At 51.3% G+C, this 26,220-nt stretch overlaps 1 protein-coding gene across 3 annotated transcripts in view; it reads right to left on the reverse strand.

The window, feature by feature from the left end:
- Positions 1-26,220, reverse strand: part of ACTN1 (actinin alpha 1) — a 90,891-nt gene that overhangs the window by 33,370 nt on the left and 31,301 nt on the right. For all 3 annotated transcript variants that reach the window (XM_032482250.1, XM_032482251.1, XM_032482252.1), the window contains exons 2-3: positions 9,084-9,198; positions 4,946-5,065 (exon numbers count right to left, since the gene is read on the reverse strand). In XM_032482250.1, coding sequence (XP_032338141.1) covers positions 4,946-5,065; positions 9,084-9,198 — 235 coding nt within the window. The remainder of the gene's footprint in view (positions 1-4,945; positions 5,066-9,083; positions 9,199-26,220) is intronic.

The raw sequence follows: 26,220 nt of genomic DNA on the forward strand, positions 1-26,220 counted from the left end.
ACACAAACCGTGATGGTCATAAGACTACCACAATGCAGCTAGAAGTAAAAATTGGTTTTAAAAACAAAACAAAACAAAACAAACACCTTTCTGGGAAATAATCTGGCAACAGGTAGCAAGAATCTTGAAGTTCACTTTGTGAGAGTAAAATTCTCTCTCTAGCCACAGCCAGTGGTGTGAAATTCAGAGTAAGGCTCGCTATGAGGTTATTTATCATGGCCCCACATGGGAAACCATGTGAAGATACAAAGTACAAGGCGAGACTAAGTAAATCCCCAGACCCTGTCACCCCTCTGCTCAAACCTCCCTGGCTTCCCACTTCACTCTGAGTCAAAGCTGATGGTCAGGAGGGCCTCCCAGACCCCTCCTCCCTCTTCCCCTCCAGGCACACGGCCTCCGCACAGCTCTCCCCTCCCGGGATATCCCTCACCTCCCTCCATCTCACCGAGCCTTTCTTGGGCCTCTGACTTTCCCCCACCTGACACGTGTGTGTGTGTGTGTGGTGTGTGTGTGGTGTGTGTGTGTGTGTGTGTGTATTCTCCCGTGTGTGTGTGTATTCTCGTGTGTGTGTGTGTGTATTCTCCCGTGTGTGTGTGTGTATTCTCCCGTGTGTGTGTGTATTCTCGTGTGTGTGTGTGTGTATTCTCCCGTGTGTGTGTGTATTCTCCCGTGTGTGTGTATTCTCGTGTGTGTGTGTGTATTCTCCCGTGTGTGTGTATTCTCGTGTGTGTGTGTGTATTCTCCCGTGTGTGTGTGTATTCTCCCGTGTGTGTGTGTATTCTCCCGTGTGTGTGTGTGTGTGTGTGTATTCTCCCGTGTGTGTGTGTGTGTGTATTCTCCCGTGTGTGTGTGTGTGTGTGTGTGTGTATTCTCGTGTGTGTGTGTGTATTCTCGTGTGTGTGTGTGTATTCTCGTGTGTGTGTGTGTATTCTCCCGTGTGTGTGTGTATTCTCGTGTGTGTGTGTGTATTCTCCCGTGTGTGTGTGTATTCTCCCGTGTGTGTGTGTATTCTCGTGTGTGTGTGTGTATTCTCCCGTGTGTGTGTGTATTCTCGTGTGTGTGTGTGTGTATTCTCCCGTGTGTGTGTATTCTCGTGTGTGTGTGTGTATTCTCGTGTGTGTGTGTATTCTCCCGTGTGTGTGTATTCTCGTGTGTGTGTGTGTGTATTCTCCCGTGTGTGTGTGTATTCTCGTGTGTGTGTGTGTATTCTCCCGTGTGTGTGTGTATTCTCGTGTGTGTGTGTGTATTCTCCCGTGTGTGTGTGTATTCTCCCGTGTGTGTGTGTATTCTCGTGTGTGTGTGTGTATTCTCCCGTGTGTGTGTGTATTCTGTGTGTGTGTGTATTCTCCCGTGTGTGTGTATTCTCGTGTGTGTGTGTGTATTCTCCCGTGTGTGTGTGTGTGGTGTGTGTGTATTCTCGTGTGTGTGTGTATTCTCGTGTGTGTGTATTCTCCCGTGTGTGTGTGTATTCTCGTGTGTGTGTGTGTGTATTCTCCCGTGTGTGTGTGTGTATTCTCCCGTGTGTGTGTGTGTATTCTCCCGTGTGTGTGTGTATTCTCGTGTGTGTGTGTGTGTGTGTGTGTGTGTGTATTCTCCCGTGTGTGTGTGTGTATTCTCCCGCTCCCCTTCTACAACACAGCTTCCTAAGGGTAAAGATTTTTTTCTGTTTTGCATCCCTGCTTAGAGCCCAGCATTGCACCTGGTACAGAGAAAGCCCTCCATCCACATTTGTGGAATGAATGGACGGACACTGGAGGACACTACCCACAGGTGGGTATGTGGGCAGAAAACATAACAGCCCCCAGGCTCCTCTGGGACCAGATCCATGGCCAGAACAGAGCACAGCTGTGCCAAATAAGTAGCCAACTAGCACAGCCATGGAAAGTTACATTCATGAGTTTTTAATGACTCGGAAAAATCTTTATAATGATGGAAGTAGAAAAAGCAGGTATGAAATTCTGTGGACAGCATTTCAAATCAAGGGGAAATTTTTTTAAAGTCTAGAAAAAGCTCCAGGTGGTGGTGTTGCCGCTTGGTCTTTCCAGGAGTGGAGGCTGTAGTGCTGGCCCCTCCCTGACCCAGTGTGCCTGTTCCCAGCACTGCCCTATTTGTAAAGGCCAAATACCCCAGCCTCCAGCTGGCTCAGGGTCCTCCCAGGATCGGGGAAGACAAGGCAGCTTCTTCTTTGGGTCTTGCCCTACTTACTCCTCTCCTTCTTCCCCAGAAACTTCCAACCCCTGAGGGTTTTGCTTATTGAATTCTCACTCCTACCAGAGAAGCAGTTTCAATCCAGAAAACACAGGAGCCAAGTGTAGGCAAAGACAACAGATGTGTTCAGTTAAGAACCCACACACCACCCCAACCCCACTGCCCACCTGACTCCTGCTCCACCCTCAGCATGTAACTCCCCAGAGAGCCCTCCTGCCCTGGTCCCCAGAATGGCAGGCCCTTTCCCAGGCATCGCTGTGTTTGGAGTAAGGACGCTCATCTCACAGGCAGCTTTATGTCAGGGGGCTGCCTGCAATGCTGGGGTCCAAAAGGAAGGTTCCAAGGCCACAAATGGGCCTGTGGGAAAAACCATGATGACAGATTAACCACATCTGCTGTGGGTGTGGGAAGGAGCTATAGCTACCCATGAGGCTGTTCACATCCTGCTTTCACTCAGAACCCGCCTCTCTCTTGGCCCCGGTCCAGGGAGGCAGCCACCTGCACAGTATTCAGATGGCAGAATGAACGACGCTGAAGAATCTCCACGAGACAGAAACCAGACCCCCGGGGGTCGCCCCTGCAGAGGAGGGAACGATGCCCTGGGGTGATGGGAAGAGGTTCAGACCTCAGCTCCAGAGCCCAGACCCCTGGGGTTTAATCTGGACTCTGACATATGGAAGCAGTCTGGCCCAGAGCCTGTGTTCACCATACTATACACTTCCTTTCTAGCAACTTCTCTGAGCCTCAGTTTCTTTCATTCTAAAAGGTGGCTGGTGACACTACATGCCTGTTAAAGTATCCTGTCTGGCCAGGCACAGATCTGGAACTCAGCAAGCACTATTCTCATCCATCTTCTTGTTTCTTCCTCTCTCTTTGGTATTCAGAGACTTAAAAAAAATTTTTTTTTAGGTAGTTGTTAAATTTTCCTTTCTAAAAATCTGGACTTCTAGCTTCTTTTGAAAAACTGGAAAATCCAGCAATGCTGGATATGTACGTATACACAGCAACAATTGGTTAGATCTCAACAATCAGTTAGAACCAACAATTGGTTAGGACAATATCTCCCCACTTCTCCCCAGTCCCCACTCATCCCTATTGCTCACTCCTGGCCCATCTCACACATCCTTTACTTCCTTGCCCCAGTGGGTATCTGGGCTTGCTTCAGACAACCTTAGTTGACTACTTCTTAGGCTCCCCATCCCTGCTTGGTTGAAACTTTTCCTGTCAAGTCTCAATCCCTCCCTAAGAGAACAATCTATTCTTTTCTTCTTATTAACAGGCAGAGACTATTTTCCCACTCACAGAGCAAAGTACCCCACTATGTGCAAGCCCTTTGAACATTACTGAGCACCTACTGTATGCATGGTGCTGCTGGGAGCCTGGGCCATGAGAATGCAGAAGACATGGCCTCTGCTGCACAGCCGAGGGGGTGGCACACATAAGGCACCCTCCCCCCGCCCCTTGTGGTGGCCACCAGCAGCAGCCTGAGTCCACGATAAGGCCAGGTCAGCAAGCTTTTCCTGTAGAGGGCCTGATGGGAAATCTTTCCGGCTTTGCAGGCCAGATGGTCACTGTTGCAACTATTCAATTCTGCCTGTAGCAGGAAAGCAGCTAAAAATATGTAAACAAATGGGTGTAGCCAAGTTCCAATATTTACAAAAACCCGGGTCAGCCAGGTTTGACTCCAAGGCCTGTAGTTCGCCCACCCCTGTGCTAAAGTTCCTCAGCTGGATGGAACAACATCAAACCTTTCAGTTTCTGGAAAAAAAGAGGAGGACGGACTTTAGAGTCATCAATCAGAGAAGATGTCTGCTCCTATGGATTTATTGGAGCAAGATTCACCCCCCACCACCAGGAAAGGCCACCCTCTGGGGCATTTCTCCAGAGTCACACAGACCTAGATTTGGGTTCTGACTTTGCCACTCGCTGACGGTGGGCCTTTGGACAAGTTGATCTCACTAGACATCTGCTTTTTTATTGTAAAATGGGGATAATATTTAAAGCCACCTCAGACGGCTGTGGTGAGGATTAAATGAGATCACTGGTGCAAAGGGCTTCAGCCTGTACCTGCCACAAGCAAGTGATCAATAATCAGAGCCAAGGTCACATCTCGAATGGATGGATGGATGGAGACTGTGTCTTACTCACCTTTTGATCTCTGGTACCACACAGCAGGTGCCCAGTGAACACTTATGAATTCATGAGACACAGTACTGACGGGGCCTGGTTACAGTATTCTAGGCTAATCACCTCGACCCTCCCCAAATCCTTCAGAGCCACCACAATCACACAAGAAACTGTATGACTTCCTCAATCATCAAGAACATGCTAATAATGGTTTAAACCGAGATTTTTTTTTTAATTTTTTTTCTTTAAGTGAAGGGAAAAGAGTCCAGAAGCTGCTGTGCAGGGACATGCTATTAAGAACGTTCCTAAAGGCTTGTGGATATCCACCTTGCAGGGGCTCCCTCCCTCCCTCCATCCGGCCAGCGTCTGCACGCACCCCCAGATCACCAAGCTCTCCACTCGGGATAGCGCAGCGCAGTGCAGCTGGTAGATGGCATTCCACACACTCAGGATTCCAGAGTCCCAGGGTTCAGCGGAGGGGTTGCCAAGGTGCAGGCCAGGGAGTGGGCTCTGGGTTCCCCGGGGCAGGGCTGGGAGGATGCTGAGACTGGACGGCAAGTGCTGTTTCCACAGGGCAGAAAATCCGGCTCCAGGGCAAGGTCTTACTCACCTTCAGCTCCTATGGACACCAGTTTGACCCCCTTGCTGGCTATGAAGTCCAGGGCCTTGTTGACGTTGGAGATCTTGTGCACCCTCATCTTGCCTCTCTCTGGCTTGGCCAAGCGTTCCCCTGAACACAGACCAAGAGGGAGAAGGCACAAGTGAGATGCTGTTCTCCCATTTCTCAGATCCAAACTGCCTGCGGCCACTCAGCTAGTCTGTATTAAGCCCCTAATATATGTCAGGGGCTTGGCTGGGAGCTAGGAATATGGGGATGAACAAAGTTTGCTGCCTTCATGTCCTTATGTGTAGGAGGAGAGAAAGAGAAACACACAGAGCAATATACACAAACGAACAAATACCAAGAAGGATAAATGCTTTAAATAAATGCTTTAAAAACATGCTACAGAGGAGCGTAGGGAGGAGGATGAAGGAGCTGTGAAGTGGTCGTCAGGGAAGGACTCTGAGTGAGAGGCAGCCAGGCCTATACTGCAGGGAATGGTGATCAAGGCAGAAGGAACAGCACACACGAAGGCCCTGAACTCCTATTCTAGACCATTTTGGCCTGGGAGGGAGTGTGGGTCACTCCAGAGTATTTTGAAAACATTCCTTGTGTGTTAAAATGGAATTGCCCACAGTGTCCCTCTCTCATTTGAGAACCGGCTACTACTTCCCAGGTGCACCCTCAGCTCAGCCCCAAGTCAACCCTCCACTCACACTCAGCTACCACTCCCCACCCCCACCTCCAGCTTCCACTGGGAGCTTCCGCTGTTCAGGCTTTAGGGTCAGAAGTTGCTGGGAAACAGGGCTTAAGGAGCTGGTTCTCCAAACACCCTGTTAGAGCACAGAATATAGGTGTCCAGGGATCTCCTGATACTATCTGAGAAATGTTTATGTGCAACATGTGTGCCCATACCTGGGGACGGGACATACAGCTTCCAGGGTCTCTCAGAGGTCAGGGACCCCAGAAGGCTGAGAACCACCATCCTAGAGCCTGAAGCTCAGGGCCTTTGCATCTGCCACTGCCACGGTCTCCAGACCAGATCAGCTGCATCCTCTCCACTACTCTCCAAGCACATCAACAGTCTGGCTGAGAGACCCTGATGCTGGGCCACACCCCACCACCAGCAGAGCAGCACTTCTGCAGGAGCCCCCCAGCTTCTAGAGGACAGACTTCCTGCCACACATGTGATCTGGCCTGGAAGCTCCCAGGAAGGACATGGGTTTTATTATTATTCAATCAAGACTTTGCACCTGCAGCTTTACCAAGGCTGTGGCCACTGCCCACCCTCTCTGGCAAGGGACCCTACTGCCCCCCTGAGCAGATGAGATGCCACAGGGGTCCCTTCTGTTAGCAAGGATGGAGGCAGCAACATGTCCCCCTGTGGAAGGCTATTCCCGCTAGAGTCCCAGCCCTTAGGGCCTGCCCACCAGCTGCATACCCTAGCTAGCACAGGACTTCAGGGCAGTGGAGGCAGCAAGGCTGGTGGTTCTCAAACTTCACCCAACACAAACCACCTGGAGAACCTGCTAACTGCAGGTCCCCCCCGTCCCCTGCCTCCTGAGTGTCTGATTTAGGAGGTCTGGAGTGTAGTCCGGGAATCCGCACGCGGCCAAGCAGTCCTGCTGATTCTGGTGTGAGTGGTCCAGGGACCACATTTGGAGGATCTCTACAGGAAGCATCCCCTTTCCTTCTCCCGTCATCCTATCCATCTCCAGAGATGTTCAAGTAGGAAAAGGCAATGTCTCTGTGATTCCATTTCCCTCTGCTCCAGGAAAGAGACAAGCCGGCCTCACAGATGTGCACAGGCTGGTCCATAATGTGGGAGCACCTGGTGGTTATGCAGAAAAGCCCAGCGGGGCATTTGGTCACTCTAACATTTGCTGAGCATGACCTATGTACCAAGTACAGGTCTAAGTATCTGGGACACAGATGAGACCGTTCCAGCCCCAAGGGGCTCAGTGTACAGTGGGGAGAAAACATGTGAGCCAAAAATGACCCCACCATGTGGACAATAACACAACAGAGGAATCAGGGGGGTGTTAAAGGAGCCCAGAGGAGGGCAGCCACTCAAAGTAGGAGTGGGGGCCGTGGCAGTCAGGGAAGCCTTCCTGGAGGAAACCCATGAAAGCTGAGTTTTGAAGAATGAAAAAGAACAATGCCAGATTTGTCTCATTGCTTGTTTAAACTAAGACATGTTGGAGGAGGAGGCCGGGAAGGGCACTTTAAAAGAAAAACGATACAGCAATTCCTGAAACAGTTAAACACAGAATTACCCTAGGGCCCAGGAATTCCATTTCTGGGTGTATACCCAAGAGAACTGAAGGCACAGACTTGAACAGGTATGTGTCCATCCAAGTTCTTAGCTGCATTAGTCACAACAGCCAAAAAGTGGAAACAACCCAAGTGTTGATCGACGGATGATGACTAAACAAAAAGTGGTGAATACATCCAATGGAATATTATTCAGCCTTCAAAAGGAAGGGAATTCTGATACATGCTACTTCATGGATGAACCATGAGGGCATTATGCTAAGTGAAATAAGCCAGTCACAAAAGGACAAACACTGTATGATTCCACTCATATGAAGAACCTAGAAGAGTCAGATTCAGAGACAGAAAGTCGAATGGTGGTGGGAGGGGGCTAGGGAAAGATGAATCGGGGAGTTGGTGTTTTAATGGTATGTTTCAGTGTGGAATGATGAAGTCTGGAGACAGAGGGTGGTGATGGCTGCACAACAATGTGAATGTACTTTACGCCTCTGCATACATTTAAAAACGGTCAAAATGATAAACTGTATGTTATGTGTATGTTACCACATACACACAACCCCTACACCTACCCCCTACAGATGTCACCTGCAGTGGAAATATTGTAAAGTGCTAGGGGAAGGGGCGGCTTGTACAATAGCAAGGAGAGCAGAGGGCATGCCAGCAGGGGAGGATGGCCGGTGTCCACGGTGTCCCCATAGGGCAGAGGGTCTGAAGTCCGACACCTTTTTGGAAATAGTTAGTTGAAAACAAAGCAGGTGCCCACTCATGAAGGCTCCTGCTAGGTATGCTGAGGAATATGGGCTGCAGGCGAAAAGCCCCAGAGAGGCACTGAAGGGTTTTAAGCAGGGAACAGCCCGACCATATTTGGGCCATTGGAAGAACCCTTGGCTGCAGTGTGGGTAACTAGGGCGGTGGGGAGGGAGGCGCTGGGAGGGTTCGAAGGCCTCTGGGCATCATGTAGGTGAGGGCAGACACAGGCCCACACTGACACCATGGTAACAGAAATGAAAGAAGTTTAATAGAAGAAGGAAGTAGAATAAATGAAATGTGAATGCCAAAGAGCACAGAAAGAGCTGTCTACGATTCCTAGATTAGGTTTAGAACAAGAAGACTGCAGGAGGAAAAAGAGATTTGCAAGGACCAGGCATGGTACACAGTTTGGGACACTGGGGCACAGCCGGGTGGAGATGCCCCGTGCAATTCAGTATTTAAGAGGGGGCTCGAGGCTGAGGCTGGACTGTGATCAAGATGAAAGGTAAAGTGAAGAGAGCAGCTAAGACTGCCCAGTGCATCAGCCAAGGCTAGAATCTTGGGGCCCCCCACCCTTGGAGGTGGTGGAGGAAAGGTATTCATAAGAAGGTGGAGACACACATCCAGGGGGAGCTGTCCCTCCAGATATCTGGACATCCAAATCCAAGCTGGGGGCGAGATAAGGGACTGGGATCACCTGGATATAGGGAGAGAGACAGCAGTGGACATAGCCTTTGGAGATGGTCAGCCCTGGTTGCATTCTTGACCACAGAATCCCAGCATTTGGAGGAGAGCCTTCAGAGACCATCCTTCAAACCCCTCTTTATGCAAATGAGGATGCTGAGGCCAGACGGTAGTGACTTGTCTGAGGACATGCAGATGGTCAACAGCAGAGCCAGGACCAAACTCAGTTTCCTTGTCTGAATTCACAAGTCACCCTCAACTTTTTTTGAGAGACCTAAAGCTAGCCCTGAACAGAGGCAGAGCAGAAGCAGAGGTTATCAGAGCAGCATTCCCAAAGTGGCAGAAGCCACTGGGCAACACCTGATCCTGGCCCAGGGTAGCCCTGCCCATCTGGCATCACCTTTGCCCCGGCACTCCCCAGGCCAGCAGTCCACCTCACCTGAGATGACCTCCAGCAGCAGCATCAGCTTCAGGCCATCCCGGAAGTCCTCCTCGATGTTCTCGATCTGCGTCCCTGCCTTCCGGAGGTGGGAGTTGCACCATGCTGTAAACGTCTGCATGAAGGAAAGAAGAGCCAATGGTCAGGCTCCCCCACAAGACATGTGGTCTCTGAGACCCTCACAGGGGCCCCAGTGGGCCCCCAGGACTTGTCTGCCTCATGCCATCTTTCCAGCTGTTCCATATAAGTTATGGGGCTGGCTGGCGTTGTCGTCCTTGTTGGTCAAGATATCTAATGGGACCAAAGAAGGCAAGAAAGCCACTCAGCAGAGCCCATAAAACCTCTCAGCATGGCTGTTCTCCACCGTCTCCTCCTCCTCATCATCACAGGGCAACAGCTGAGGGGTCTCCCTGCAGGGCCAGCAGCATGAATGGGCACCAGTGGGATAGACGAAGTAGCATCCTCCTTTAACGACTCCCTTCCCAACCTTCTTCCAAAAACATCACCACCACCCACATTTAGAAGTGCCACAATTCCGTTCTTAGCCATTTACCTCTTAGACTATAAGGCTTAGTTTTGATCTTCACAGTTACAAGGCAGATGTCCCAGAGGTAACATGTTAAGCCTCATTAACACCTTGGTGTAAACTAGTTTATTAAATCCTTCTCCACTCGACAGATAGCTAAGGAAGAAGATTAATGTTTTGTCGGGGACAGAGTTCAGAGGCGCAGTGTCAGGATAACATGTTATGTGTGGGTGTTGGGGGTAGGGGGTGGAGGCACATTACTTAAGCTGCAAAAGTATGAGCAAGAATTTCAGAAAGGAAATGTAAGGAGACTAAATGAAGACCATCGGCATGGTCAATTTCTGATCTGGGGGAAAAAGCAGCAACACTGAAGCTTCTGTATTAAGTAGATAATGATCAGGCAGGCCACCAACCAAGCCATCCTGTGCCAACAGCCCCCGACCCTCACCCACCGGGGATTCACACAAGGAACAGGGTCACTCAACAAAAGAGAAATAAAAATTTCACATGCCCATCCAAACAAAACTTGGGCAAGTATCTCTTCCCAGCTGTCACAGAGAGAACTCTAACTCCAGATCCAAGCCATTCCTTAGCAACTAGAGGTTTCTCTGCACCAAGTGGTACTCTCGACTGCATGGGAGCTCAAGAGCCAAAGTTCAGTCCCCCACAGCTGGGCCAGCCAGCTCTCTTCCCACCTGTCCCGCAAAGCTGCAATGGTGACAGTGTGTCATTCATCATAACAGCAGAAACCACACTAGAAATACCCCTCCTCTTCAGAAAGGTCACCAGACTCATAATCCCACACCACCACTTCTTCTTGCCCTGGTGAACTCTGAAGAGAAGTGGCAGTGAATGGGCGGGAGAGGGGAGGAATGCCACACCAGTGATCACAGGGGAGAAGAAATGGCTGCGTACATTTATAAGCAAGAGTTGAAGAGCCTGTGAGCAGTAAGAAGGGGCATTATCAGTCTGCACAGGTGGGCAGGAGGGGGCAACATTATGACACCCACGTTGGGCCTCATCCTTAAATCATGTCTCATAGGAACTTACCTACGCCGGATACTTCTCTCTCCCTGCAAACACATCTCCACTCGGTAGGCCAGCCCACTCCCACGACAGACAAGAGGGTTGTGTGTGCTGTCCCAAAGCTTTGTAAGACTGGCACATAGACTGGAGGTAGGCAGGGGTGTATACTGATTCCCCAGCCTGTGATGTCCTCTGTGTCATGCTTGGCTAATTCACACTCATCTTCTAAGATCAGGCTACGATAGCACCTCCTCCAGAAAGCCTTCCTGACAGCCACCCACCCCATCAGGGTTGGGGGCGTGGAGCTCACAGCACCCCACACCCACTCCGTCACTGCCCCATCCCACTACACGGTGGCCACTGGTCAGCTTCACATCTAGACTCAGTGTTCACCCTAGAGTCCCAGGGCACAGAGTCAGAGACACAGCAGTGAACAAAATGGCAAAATTCTCCACCCTGGGCAGTGCACATCCCAGCGGGTGTAAAAATCAGGCTGCTGGGGGGAGGTGCAAGTGAGGGCTCGATGCAGAGAGAGAGGGTCCCTGAAGACCCAGCTGCTTCTGAACGATTTCAGGGCGGGGGCGTTATGGGTCAAGTGCTCTCGGGGACCCTCTGGAAGCAGAAGACGGCTCAGAGGGAAGGGGATGTCGTAGGGCAGCAGGGTTGGTATTGCAAACCTACAGGGGATGAGAGGCTACTTAATTTTTATTTTCATTTTAGCATAATTTTTTTGTTGTGTAAAACATGTTAAAGATTTCAAAAATCTTTCAAATACACATAATTTAGTTAGTGGTTCCTTATTCGCTCTCAGTTGTCATCTGTCCATAGATGCACCTCTGCCTGGGTGTCAACCCACTGTACGTCCATGGGGGGAGGGGGGTCATCTACCACCATGTTGTTTTTCTTTTTCTTTTTCTTTCTTTCTTTTTTTAAATGGAGGCACTGGGGATTGAACCCAGGACCTCGCGCATGCTAAGCACCCAGTCTACCACTGGGCTATACACGCCTCATCTTGTTTTTCTCCAGCACTTTGCTCTCATCTCCATCCCAGGCCCACACTCAGCCTCTGCCGGGGGGGTTTCTGCTGAGTGAGGGAAGTAGGCCACCCCAGCAGCTCAAAGGGATAGCTTTAGGTCTAATGTGGCCAGCATCCTGGTGGGAATCACCAGAATCCCACAGGTGAGGTGCTGTGCGATCTCACTGTTTACCACCCAGGCTTAACGGGGGGGCAGGGATGAGAAGAAGGAGGAAGAGGCTGTGTTGGTAAAAGATACCACTTTTGCAAGAGGAAAAGTGCCGTAAAAAGCAGCCCCACTTCCTGAAGAACCAGACCCAGAGCCCTGGAGGCCAAGACACCCCTGTGTTTGTCCTGACTCCCCACACAAAGCCCCGCTTCTGAGGCCTCAGGGACTGTGCTTGGCTAAAACCCCCAAACCCCGACCCAGGCCCCACAGGTAACTGCCCTGAAGGGGCCTCTGAGCACCTCCCAACTAGGAACGTCCCCCCAGCAAGCAGCACCCAGCCCGAAGCTCAGCCAGGGAGGAGAGAGCGGCAGTAACTCAGTGATGAAGCGCATGCCCTTCTCTTCGAGGAAACCAGATCTGGCCCTGTGCTCAGAGCCTCTCCTTACCAGCTGTGTGACCTTCCGACTTGCCTGCCTAAACCTCAGGTCCCTGAGCGTCAAACAGGGACAGTGACAGCACTTTGTAAAAGTCAAGTGGATTAACAAGAAAATATATATAAAGTGCCTGCCGCTTAGAGGGTGCCCAGTAAGTGGTAGGAGGGAGGAGACAAACTAGCTCCCCTTGAACCTCCCCAGGGAGGGCCTTGAAGGACTCGGCCAGCTGGGCTTCCACCCACATCCTCCTGCCTGCCTCCAGCCACCAAGCTCCATCCTGGGCTCCACCCCTGCGTCCCCTCGACGGCACCTTGTGTCTGAGAACTCTTGTTGTGGACTAGTGCTGATGTATTTTGGGGAGAAGGCTAAAACTGAGGTGTGTGAGCAAGAAAGCTTGTTACTTTGACAGTGGCCTTGTGGGTCCCCAGCAGAGGAGGCTGACAGGGCCCGAGGAGGGGAGAGAGCAGGGTCAGCAGCCAGCCCCTCCATGCACACCACACACCCAGCCTCTCTCCTCCCACGTGGGTAGGCTCTGGTCTTGAAGGCCGAGCTCTGGGGCACCTTTCCCTTAGCAGTGCCCCAGGGGTCCAGCAAGGACGAAAAGCCAACAGCCACAAGGGATGCCCGTGGCTAGAGAGCCTGGCCCCACAGCCTCCAGCCCAGATGCCCCAGCACAGTGGGCTGTGCTACCCCGGCCAGCCTCATTCAAGTAAAGGGCAGGGGACCATTTTACTGCCTTACTTTCAACTAGGCCCTGCCCTATCCAACCCTCCCCTTGCTCCGAGAGCTCCATCAGGGGGCCTTTGCTTTGTCTCATAGCTTGCCTAAGGGGTTAGGAGCTGAGGAGATGACGGGTCTTCGGTAGATCCACTTGGTTGCAGGATGAGCTCAGGGACGCAGACAGGTCTCAGCAAAGTGCCTGTGCATCATGCCGGAAGTGCTCACAGCGCTACAGTGAGGCCCAGAGCGCTTCTTGGCAGCCCCTCTCCACTCTGCACCCACCTCCAGCCCTGCTGCCCAACCCTGGAGGGCCCTGCACAGAGACAGAGAGGCAGGCAGAGACCTGGACTCCTGCTCCACTTCTCACTGACTTTGAAGCATCTACCATGTTTAATCTGGCACAAAGGTGATTTTAAGAGACAAAGAGTGTAACTATTCAGCACTGTAATTCAAGGTTGCACATGGGCCTGGCCAGGCTCCAACAGTGGGTGGGGTAGTACAGGACACTGGAGCTGGGCTGCATGTACGCTCATGCATTTTTCTTGAAACAGTGGCCCTCCCGGGCTATGCTTTGGTTTTCCACTCAGGAAAGGAACATGGGCACAGAGAACTGGTCACCAGCGTACAAGCTGATAAATGGCAATTAGAACCAACCTCATATTGGGGCAGGGGTGGTGAGGGCACAGGAGGCATCTCTCGACTCCACATGGGAATATGGGTCCTTGGTGCCAGACCTCCAACGAAGAAGGGTCAGAAATCTGGACTTTTGTGAGTCCTCTCATTTCTAAATGTTGGTACAATTAAAAAATACGATATCCCACAAACCCCCAAAAAGATGTTGGCGGGCTCAATCTGCCCCGGCTAAATCCCACAGATTTCCACAGTGGGAAAGTGTGAAATCTTTCTAAGTCCCCTAACAAAAGAGTTACCGCACAGGAGCATATGGAGTGTTAACAGCTGTGACCAGCGCAGTTAACATTCCCAGCAGCCCACCGCCAGCATCAGCCGTCTGGGAATGTGGAAGCAAAAACTTGTGTGGACTTACTGTGAGGGGCCACAGGGTCTCTGCTCCTTTGGGCTTGATCAAGGACCCACACCTGTCACCAGCGACAATAATCAGATGTTCCACGCACGCACACCACCATGCTTTGTGAATTCAAACAAAGGTACCGATTTTCATTTATAACATTTGCAAAAAGAAGTTTCTGCTAATTCCCACTAAAGGGTGGGCATGAGAGCAAAGCCACAACACGTCACAGAGGGCAGGCTGATGCGGTACAACTCCAGCAGAAGGCGATCCGCCAAGGGGAGCTAAAATGGGCATAAACCCCTAGCCCAGTGCTGGGACGCCATCCTGCGTAAATAACGCTAAAGACAGAGAAGGGCCACGGGCACAAAAACGTTCTTGCCAGCATTATTTGAAAGGAAAAAATTAGAATTCTATTAATAAAGTATTAGTTAAGTAAATTATGGTTCATCCACTTAATGGAACATTAGACAGCCAAAATGATAGGTTCTGAAACTATACATGATTATGGGAAAAGGCTTATATGTAATTAACAAAAAAGCAGTACACAAAATAGTTTGTACCAGAGATTCAAAACTATGTGAGCGATCACATGAACTCAAAAAAAAAAAAAAACGGAAGCAAAATCCTCCCAGACGCCAGCACGCGCCTGTAACTGAATCACTGATGACTTTTCTCTTTCTTTGCCCAGGCATCTGCCAAAGTGGTTGGCGGGTCCCAATCCTCCCTGCCTTCCTCTCTGCTGGCACTCTCCTCTGTGATGTTTACTCGCCTCCGCACACAATCCAGGCCGTCCACTCCTGGCTGACCTCTCCGTTGGTCTTACAGCAGAGCAAACAAGATAACCTACCTGCAACCAAATAAGGCTGGCTCAGCGGGTGAGGAGACAGCAGTGTCACCTCACTGGCCACCAGGCCTCATGCTCACATGTTGGCCGCAACTCTCCCAGGCACATCCTCCTGCTCCCCTGGGATCCTGACACTGGACACCAGCCCCAGTTTACTCTAGGGGAGTGATTGTTCGGAGGACAGGGGTCAGGAAACCTGGGCCCTGCCCTGGCTGAGGCAGGCGTGTGTGACACCTCACAGAAGTCACCTCAACCCCCTGCAGCTATGTGACCCCAAACGAGGCCCTCAGACCCTGCAGGCTGGAGCCCAACAACCTGTGCCATCATAACACGCGAAAGTAAAAGACACAACCAAGCAGAGCATCCGGGGACAAACTTCTGCTCCCCTGTGGGGCTGACTGCAATGTGTAGGCTCCGCTCCTTGTCAGGAGAGGCCAGCAGATTCCACAGGGGCAGTTTCATCTCAATGGCTCAAAGCGTGATCAAGGTTTTGGTCTCAGGACTGCCCACCCCTCACAATAAGACACCTGTTATGAGTTTAGTCCACAAAAGCTTTCTGACAGAATATCCCTGGAAGGGCACACGAGGACCTGGCACGGTGGCTGCACCCAGGGCGGGGAGCCCGGGGGCTCTTGACAGAGGAGGGTGGGACACCTGCTTCTCACAGAACACACTTTTGCTTCTTTTGAATTTTATTCCATGTGCAGTCATTGTCTGTCTCTCTGTGTGTTTTTTTTTAAAGCTATGCAAATATAAGAAAGTCTGTCTGGAAGTGTGTCCATTTATCTGTAAAGTCAGACCTCTCGGAAGAGCTAGAGAGAACTTCCCATTTCTCTGGGATTGCTCGGGGTGGGTGGAGGGCCAGTGCTCAGGAATTATCAGGGGGAGAAAACAAACGTTTCCAAGTTAAAAAAAAAGAATGGAAAAAAGATGAAAAGGGAAAAATTATTCGGTCTATTTAAAAGAATTAGTAAGAATAAAATAAGATACTATATAGAGAAAGGGTTGTGAAAAACTTTAAAGTGCCTTATCCATGGAAAATATTACAAAGAAAGGCATAATTAGGGACTGGGACATGAGGATAAGACAGTAATTATGCACATACATCCACCCCAAGAGTTAGGCAGCAAACTGTTAACTAGGGGAGATGAGAGACAGCACCCCAGCCCAGAGACCCAAAAAAACCCAAACAAGCTTCTAAGCCTTTTGAAGATGGAACAGGGCTTCCCATACAAGCAGGCTTCTCATCATGTGGTTTTCCTCTCCCTGGAATAGAGCCAACCAGGACCCTGGTCTAGGCTTATCAAGTGAGAAATCAGCTCACCAGCCAGCCCCTCTACCTGGCCCCCTGCTTCAACTTCAAACACCCCTTGGGTGGTGCCCTCCATGCTGCCAGTCAGAGCCCGCCCTCCTCTGCTGCCATCAGCCATCACGTGCAAGCATCAGGCAGGGGCCCCTTGAGAGTTCAGGGCCAAGGTCTCTGCAGCGTCTGCCGGCCCCCAGCAGGAGGTCACTGTGGACCAGCCAGGGAGCATTCTCTGTCCCCCTCTCCCTCAGGCCACCATGGAGTCCCTCTGACCCCTACCCGTGGTCTGGTCTGGCCAGGGAGTGGGCACTGGGTAGTCTGTCTAAGAAGAGGCCTGCCAGCAGTGATCTCAGATGCCCAGTGTTCCGGTAACATAAATAGGACTATCTGGTTAACTTATCAAGGGCTGGCTGCCCGCCTTTCAAAGCAAGCTGTCAGCTGGCTCACTCACAGATGAAAAGCAGAGTCCTCAAGAACATCTCCACCCAGATCTGTTTACTTTCCACCACCTGGGCGTGGTGCTGATCCACCAGGCAGTTTCCTCTGCTCTGAAAGGGCACCTCTCTAACCGCCTACCCCCAGGTCATGTGAATGCTGGGAGCCCAGAAACTCAAGAGTACAGGCAGCAGGGGGGCTCCCGAAGGAACTGGCCATTATAACTGGACAGAGCTGGGCCCCAGCCCACACCTCTCCTTAGCTCTGTTTCTTTGGACAAGAGCTCAGTCTCAGCCTCAGGATGCCCACCTATAAAATGGGGATAACAGGACCTAAGCCAGGAGAAGGGTATAGCTCAGTGGTAGAGGGCATGCTTAGCATGCACGTGGTCCCGGGCTCAATCCCCAGTACTTCCACTAAAAAAATAAACAAAAAACAATGACAACCATTAAAACACCCCCAAAGACCTATGCCAGCACAGCATTAAAAAGGACCAAATTAGATCTTTATGTACTTAAAGGCCATCTGGTGCTCTGTTCACAAGGGATGCTCAAAAAAATGTTAATCCAGCCAGCCTTTGTCACTCACCGGCTGTGCAACTTGAATGAAGCTACCTAGGCCTCAACTGCTTCATCTGACAAATGGGGATACACAGTATCACGGCTTTGCAGGGTTGTTGTCAAGATGAGGACAAGAGAAGCAAAACACCCAGCAAGCTGCCCATCAGGACCAGGCAGGACTGGGCAGGAGCCCCACAATGTCCGCAGTCCTGCTGCTCTCACTTCCCGTTCCCTTTCTAGTCAAAGTTAATCATTCACAGCTCTACACGTTGGAAAGAAAGACGTCTGTTATTTCTTTCCTGGTGATGAGGAAACCCTGAGACCAGCTCCTGGCCCGGGTGAGGAGAACAGGAGTGGGAGGAGCAGGGGCCTGTGTTTCCCATTTATGTCCACCTGCAGCCCACTTCAGGAGACACAGCACCGGATGCCCGGAGGGTCTCCAAGGCCACTACGCCAAGGAACAGGGGCTGAATGGCTCATTCAAGGAGGCGATTTGACCTAATGACCACACCCCGGGCGGACAGAGCTCCCAGGCCCTCCCTGAGGCCAAGGCACCCCTTCCCGCCAAGGCCCTTGGAAGGCAGCCCAGGCCTGGGCGGCTCCGTGCCTTCCTGCAGAAGCAGGCAGAACCTGCAGTTCCTGAGAGAATTCAGAGCCATTTCAAAGTCAGAAGCACATGATTCCAGTGAAGAAACAAGGACAGTCCTTTCAGTCCTCCTGGCCGAGAAGCATTAGCTGCCCCGACCAGTCTGCCATCACCATCCACAGCCTGGCCTCTCCCAGGGACCAAAGAGCCAGCAGCAGTGGTCCAGCCATCGGCAGGCTCTGTCACTATGATCTTCGTGACCCCAGACTCACTGAGCCTCAGTTTCCACAAAGATAAAAAGAGAGTGCCTACCCCATGTGACTGACCCTCCCTCCTGAGGGAGCATTGCGTGACCTGACACAAAAGGCTTAGCCCAGTGCTGGACACAGAGTAAGTGCTCACAGGACGTTAAAAAACCACAAATGTATCTGCAGAGTCAGAAATAGGGTAGTGGTAGCTTAGGGCTGGGGGCGGGAAAGAAGTGGGTGAGAGCTAAGGGTCTGGGGTTTCTTTCAGAAGTGATGAAAATGATCTAAAATTGACTTCAGTTAGGGTTGCACACATCTGTGAATATACTAGAAAAGATTATAGTGCACACTTTAAATGGGTAAACTATACGGTATATGAATTATATCTCAGTAAAGCTATTATTAAAAAACAAAACAAAACGCTAAAATATTCCAGGACCTCACTAAGACTTTCTTTATCAAGACTTTTTTATCAAGGGTTTTGTCTTTTTTCACCAATTTGGCCCACTGTCAAGAAACCAGTCTCCAAGTCAGGCCCCAGATCCTCACCCTCTCCAGGTACTAAGGTGAGGATTCCAAGGTGGAAGGGCCTGGTCTCCGGTCATATGCAGCACCAGAGTCAGGCCTTAACTGTGGGCTTTTGGTGCCTCTGGCCTTGACGATGCCTCCCCAGGGAGTGGTTACTCTGAAGATCAGGTCATGCCCCAGGGCATCTGCTTAACCATCAATGGCCTGTTGGCTCCCCTGGGCACACTTCACGCCACCTCTGGAGGCCAGTGTGGGAAAGGCCTGCCCCCTACTGCCTACCAACCCTGAGATAGGGCCTGCCTGTGACACCTCCTCCATGTCTGGGTCTAGAGTCCAATTCTGGCCCCTGCGGGTCTGACAGCCCACAGGCCTGGCAGGCCTCAGCTCACAGGAATGGCCACACATTCCTTCCCCAAAGAAGGAAAAGCCATTCACATGTGAGGTCATTTGGTTTTTCTGGCACATGCTGAAGGCTCTGGGCCACTCAGTTCCACAGAGAACTTCCCCACATGACAAGGATTTGACCCAGCCTGGTGCTCATAAAATATAGGGACCTGTGGTCTGGCTGCCTCGAGCACCTAACTTGACTCCTCTGTGTAGTTACGGTGTGACCCTCCACTTTACAGCCTGAAATCTCGAAGGGCTCATCTGTGAAATGGGAATAATAGAATCCATCCCCCTGGGGTTGTGGTAGGAATCAAACAACACAATACCTGACTTATGGTGGGGGCTCAAAAAGTAAAATAAAGTACAGTTAGCTCCCCTCCTCTCGCCAAGGTCACTTCTGTTGAATATGCTTTGATGATAGGGGAACAAGGGGCCAGACTGAGCTCCAAGTCCTCTATGGGCCTTTCTAGAGGCCAAACCACTTATTACAAATTTGCAAGAAAGAAAGAGAAACTGCTTGGACATTTTCCAGGTCTCTTCTCTGTGCCCCTAAATAACCTTCTGGGCTGGAGCTTTTGTTCTGGCCTGTCCCAAAGTCTACCCCCGGTACCCCCTTCCCTCTCAAGGCATCTCCTTCGGCCCAGCACTGGGAACTCTGACTTCCATGGTGCCCACTGTCACCAGGCTTGCAGCTGGAGGAAACTGGGGCATCAGCTTTGTCAAATGCTTTCAGGGACTTGGGAGGGGTTCCTGGAGGCCCCAGACCCAACAGGGACAGGCGCTGCACCTCTTTGTAGTGGGGCATGAAACTCCTGAAGAGAAGCCAAGGCCCAAGGCCCATGCTTCCACTGACTGGCCCGATGACACAAGAGCAAGGCAGAAAAAAATAAAGGGGGGAAGAAAAAAGAAGGGCAAAATAGCTCAATGTGGTGGTTCTCAAATTTAAACGAGCATCAGAATCTCCTGGAGGACTCGTTAAAACAGATTTACAGATCCCACCAAATTTTTGATTCAGTCGTTTTGAGCAGGCAGAGAAACTGCACTTCTCATAGGAATCCAGGCGGTGCTGATGCTGCTGGTCCAGAGACCACAGTGAGGACCCCAGGCTTGATGGCTGAGGATGGGTTTCGACACAGAAGACCTGGACTTGGTCTGGGCCTGCCACTTACTAATGCTGGGACCTCAGCAAGTTCTTGACTTTTCTGAGCCTCAGTTTTCTCATCTGTAAAATGGGGATAATATCATTCTCACTGGGTCGTTAAGTGGCTTCGGTGAGCTAATATATGGAAAACGCCTAACACGGGATAAGTTGTTAATAGTGTCAAGTTCCTTATTAAAATACAAGAAAGATATTAAACACTACATATAAAAATAGATTTAAAAAACAAATTTCTTCTGTATTACACAAGGAACTATATTCAATATCTTGTAATAACCTTTAATGAAAAAGAATATGAAAACAAATATATGTATATCTATGCATGACTGGGACATTGTGCTGTACACCAGAAATGGACACATTGTAACTGACTATACTTCAATAAAATAATAAAATAAAATATAAGAAAGAAAAAAGTATGCTCACAGAAAGGAGAGAGTAACAGGAAGTACTCAGGGCCATGGAATTACCTGTCTGTACCAAATGGTCACTTGGCACCATCCAGGGGTTACGGAGGTCCCCTTGGTACCCAGTGTGTTCTCAAGCCTGGGCCAGCATGCTCCAGCCAGCACTGTGCCCCAGCTCTCCCTGGCCCTGGGATCCTTGACCCGATCATGGACATACGATCAATAGGACGACCTCAGCCTAGACCCCATGCCAGTGCTACAATGCCACCTACCCCGTCCTGAGGGACCACCACCCAGCAGCCACATGACCTCACATCAAATGCAGGTAGAAATACGGCGTCCCAAGGGAAAGTTTAAAGCTCCAGGGAACCTTCAGAATGCCAGAGACACCCTAAGCAGAAAGCAGGCGGTGGCGGCACAAGCTCAGAGTCCAGCAACTGTGCAAGCATCACAAGCCAGAAGGAATCACACCAGCAAAGTGAGCTCAGGGTGGGACGTAGCAGGCAGGGAGGTTGGAACATTAACAGACCACCTATAAACTGCCCCTCCCTGGGGAGTGGGGGCTTTCTGTAGAGAACCTCCAAGATTCTCAACTATGACACCAATTACCCCATGCCTAAGAGGAAGCTTCTGGTTCCAGGAATGCTGAATGGAGGAAGGGAACAGAGACACTTGGCACTTTAAGAGTTCCTCCTCAGTTGCATAAAAGGCAATAATTTGTCCCCTTACACACAACAGACCAGTAAACAATTAGAGAGCGGATTACATCAAATGTCAGTGGGGTTGAGGGACCCAGGCGTCCTCATGCCTGGCTGAAGGGTGGACTCTGCACCCATTTTGGAGAGCAATCCAGCACTACATGGTGAAATTCAACACGTACCTACCCAACAACCCAGCAATTCCCACCTGGGAATATGAAATCCCCTCCCAAAGAAATCTCTGCACAGTGAGCACTGGGGTGCATGGGAGAATGTTCATAATTCTGTTATTTGCGTTGACAGGGGAGGGGTTGGGGACGATCTGCATGCCCATCATAGGGACACTGTGGGCTTTGCATGACCTGCAAGGGGCCCATGAGCTGAGGGGCCTAATTAAGTCAATTCTCTTCATTTGAGGTCCAGAAAAATCAAGTTTCTTCTCCCAAAATATAGACACAGATCAGCACATTATAAAGCAGCACAGAAACCCCAAAACTCCTTTACTAAGGAGTCACAGGCAACCTGTGGCCATGAAAAACCCCACCCAGGCCCAGGCGGACACGGCCCAATGCCACCACTGCCCTCCCGGCCCCTACTAAGACCCATCAGTGGTCTAGGGCGTCAGCAGCCCAGCACGGCAGGCCTGCTGACCAGGCAGCCAGCCAGCACCTCAGCATGGCCAGCCCGGCTCGAGGGACAGGTGGCAGGGGGATCAGAAGGGAGTTGAGGCTAAGAAACAGAAAATGTGTCTGTGGAAACTTCCACATTTCCAAAAGGGTGGGAAGCAGTGCAGCTGTAAGCAACCCAACTAACTGCTGGGATGGGGCGGGGCGCGGGGCTTCTGTCTGTGGGTGAATGTGTTCACAGTCACCTAGAAGCCTAGAGATCCACACCCGCTGTGTCCCCCAGCACCGGGCTTAACCTCAGAAACTGCAGTGAGTGGGAGAGGGGACCACAGAGAACAGAGTACTTACTGCAGCACCCCCACCAAGACCTTGTTCCAGTGTTAAGCCCTCAATTTCAAGATGAGGACACTGAAGGAAAAGTGGCCCTCTGGGAGGCCCGAGGTAGGGGGATGGGAGGGAGGGAGAGAGGGAATAAGATCCTGGAGTTGTTCAAAGATGTTGACTACTATGGCCTCTCGGTGAGGCATGCATGAACCATCTCAGCAAATCCACTCAACAACCCCATGCTGGGGAGGAAAGTAGGAGCAGGAGGTGTTAGGCAACCTTCCCAGTCACACTGCCAGTGAGAGGCAGAGCTGAGATTTGAACTGGGGTCTACAGGATGCCAAAGCCTGAGCCCTTTCCACTATGCTGGGGGCTGAGGCTCTTCCAGGTAAGCCTTCTACCTTTGCTCAGGCCAGGGGATAATGAGGAATCCACCAGCACCACCCACCCCAACCATCCAGCTCCATCCACCATCTGCAGCAGTTCCAGGTCTGCCGAGAAACACAAGGGGACCACAAGGGGACGTGTGCAGCTGTCCCCAGGCAGTTCCTGCACCTGGACCAGGGAGGGCAGCCCGAGAAACTGGGTGAGAATCGCCCCCGCGCTCACATCCAGCCACAAGAGAAGGTCCTGGACTTTGTGGCTCCCTAGAGATGCAGAATGGGCCGGGCAGGTTTTTCTCCTAAGTCTCAGTTTTGGGGAGGTGGAAAGAGGGTTTGAACTCTTGTCTCTTTTGACTTTTCAAACACAAAGCCCATTGAGAGAGGCCATGAACTATGATAGGGGCGGCCAAGTCTGGAGGGGGATGGGGGTGTGCCAGGGTGTGGGCAACCGGCTTGTTTGGGCTTGGATTGGCCCGATGTCAGCAGCCTCCCTGCTGCTGGCAGGCCACTGCAGGTGCTCCTGACCTACCCAGGCTCCAAGCACCCCCTGCCAGTGAGCTGGAATCAAGTTCATTCATTCATTCATTCATTCATTCATTGAATTCTTTCTGAGCACCAACTGTGTCAGGAACTGGGGTCACATTTTGGGCAAATAAAGATAAAATCCCTAAATCAAGGAGGCTTTGGTCTGAAAAGGAAGACCACTGTTAATCAAAGACAAATATAAATGAGTGTATATTTGCAAATGAGTACATATTTGCAAAATGAGCTTAAATGCATACAGAAAAAGTTCCAGAAGGCATGAGGCTAAAACGAAGTCCTAACCTAGTCCAAGGTGTGTGTGTGTGTGTGTGACCACTGCCTTGAGGAAGTCAGTGAATTTTTAAAGCTGAACAATTTCAATTAGATAAAGAGATTGTAAATGTGAAGGGGGGGACCATAAAATTCATCATCCAAACTAGGGCACTTGAAAATAAAGAGAGGTGCTATTAATAATTACATCAGGACAACATGTGCAAACTGAGACTCATGGTTCCCAATACACGTGTGTGGGGTCCAGGGTGGTCAGGAGGTGGTGCTGACCTAGCAGGGGAAAGAAAATATCAGAGGCCCTAGGGCGAAAAGAATAAGGCCTGCTCAAGCCACTGGAAAACGGCCCCTGGGCAGGACAAGAGGGGGATGCCAGAGGCCAGAGGTCAGCAACCGCAGGGGCACGGGGCTCCGCTGTTACAACAGTTTCTCCTAGAGCAATGGGAGAGGTTTTATTTGATTTCAGCTGACAGTTGGGTGGAGGGGGGAAGGTGGGAGTAAGGTGGGTGCAGGAATCAGGTGCTGGTTCACCCATAATTACACCTGCATCTTGGAAAGAGACTCCTAATTTTGTGTGAAGAGATCAGAGGTGGATAAGAATGGCAGCAGACAGCAGTGAGGAGAACATGCAAAGGTCCAGGCAAGAGACAAAGGTAGCTTAGCCCAGGGCGGTGCTGGGTGAGTTCAAGAGACACTCAGGGAATGAGGAAGGGATCAGAGGTCACACCCAGGTTTGGGACCTGAGCCAAAACCTGGCTCAGAGGAAGGAACGGGTGAGGATTCCACCCACAGGGACAGGCTTTCCACCCCGCACACCCCTGCCCTCCCAGACACCACAGTTACAAAAGAAGGCCCACAGTCCTCAGCCTGGCAGTCCAATTTGAAGGTCAGTGTGGAAGGACTTCAGAGGCCAGGATGCCCTCCCCACCCCTGTCCCAAATGCTCCATCAGTATTAACACAATGAATCCCCTCAACCGCCCTATGAGGTAGGTACTATCATGATTCCCATTCTAGAGGAGAAAGCAGACAGACACTGACAAGGTCACATCAAACAGTAGCCAGAGGAGCCAGAATTTGGGCACAGAGCTCGTGCTCAGCCTGATCCTCCTCGCTCCCTCCTCTCTCCTGACCCTCCTGAGGGCCCAGCAGCAGATCACGTGCATCAGCCCAAAGCAGGGCTCCTCCACTCTCACTGCCCACCTCACCCCAGTCCATTCGGATCACCCCGGGGGGGCAGGGCCAGGCAGAGGCAGCTCCTGAACCCCCCAGGCAGAGGTCATCCTCCTGTGAGGTCAGGGTGGGCCACCTGGGCCCAGAACACCCTAACGGAGCAACTCCAGCGCTTCCTTCCTATCCTCCCAAGCCTCTCCACCAACACGCAGAGAAAATCAGGCTGAAATCATCGGTAAGAGCCTCTTAAGGGGAAACTGGAAAGGGGGGTGACATACAAAGAACCTAAAATGTTTTCCTTTAATGGACCAGGCCAACCTTGGGAATAAGGAAGCATGTCCTCATTTCCCGCATACTCTGCCATCTGAGCAGGGGAGCCAGCCATGCCTGTGCTTCTAGAAGGCTTCCCAGACCTAACCAAAAGAGGGGGGAAGCAAGGAAGAAGTGGACCTACCTGCCCACAGGACTTCTGAGATTCCACCAGTGGCCCCGGGGAGGTGTTCAGGCCCTGTCCACCGGGCCCAGGGGACTCCCCCAGTGGCTCTGGGACAAAGCCCACTCTCGCCATGATCACCTGGGTCCTGATTTTCATAATGCACATCTGGGGAAGTGTCCTGGTGGGGGTTAGGGCTCTGGCCAACACCCTCCCCTCTGTTCCCTGTGGCTGGTCCCTGCAGGCCTCCCTCATGGGGCAGCAGCGAGGCACCATAGCTCCCCCTCTGCCACCTCCGCAGCTCTGTTACTCACCTCCTTCCGGTCGCCCCATTTCTCTCCAACCCCCACCTTTTCCATGCTTTACTAGAATGCTTGCAGACACAATGGACACACAGCCCTGGGAGATCTGAGTTCTAATTCTGGTTCCAACACAAGGGAGCTGAGGCCCCCAGGTCAGTCCCTTAAACGTCACCATCTCACCTGTAAAGTCTCCCCCTTCACATGGGGCCATACCTGCCTCTGACCTGCCTCAATGGGTTCTCATGAAGATCAGATGATACAGCCACTGAGAGAGCAGTTGCAGGAGGCAAGGTTTCCCAAGTTGGCCTAATTATAAAACATGACGAAAATACAGACCCCACCGTGACAACTGTCATTCTGGTTCAAGAGTTCTGGGGTGGGGCCTGGGAATCAGCATTTTGATCAGTTTAACAAGTAACAAGTACTCTAGGTAAATCCTAGAACCAGGTGAGTTTGGGCAACTCTGGGCTCCAGAAATGTACCAGAAGTCTTTCTCACCTGACCTGTGCAGAGAGGGAAAGAAGAGTCTGTGAAAGTGCTCCTTGGTTTTGTGCGTGCCTACCCCAGCTTAGGGAGCCCACCAGGTGCAGGACGACATCGTCTCATTTGGTAACCCTGCAAGACAGGTGGCCTTCTTTTTACAGACAAGGAAACTGAGGCTCAGAAGGAGGACCTGTGCAAGGATTCAGCTACTCAGATGGCAGAGCTCCCCTCTGCCCTAGGACTGGCAGCCCCAAAGCCAGGCTTTCCCTAACACCCTGAAGCCGCTGCAAGAAGGACTCCCCTACACGGAGAGGCAGAAAGGAGATGGCAGCTCCAAGCAGGACTTGCTCTCCTGTTCCCTCCCCTGAGCCTGGACATGACCCACACACGAGTGGTCCCAGTCATCCCATCCTGCAGAAGAAAGGGGCTTTCTACTGCATGGAGTTGGAGGCCACTGTTTTCGGTCCCCAGACAGGAGGGAGACAGGGGTCCTGGAGCCTGCAATCTACAAAGGTAGGTAAGACCTA

The sequence above is a fragment of the Camelus ferus genome, chromosome 6 (assembly GCF_009834535.1).
Source record: "Camelus ferus isolate YT-003-E chromosome 6, BCGSAC_Cfer_1.0, whole genome shotgun sequence".
Lineage (NCBI taxonomy): Eukaryota > Metazoa > Chordata > Mammalia > Artiodactyla > Camelidae > Camelus > Camelus ferus.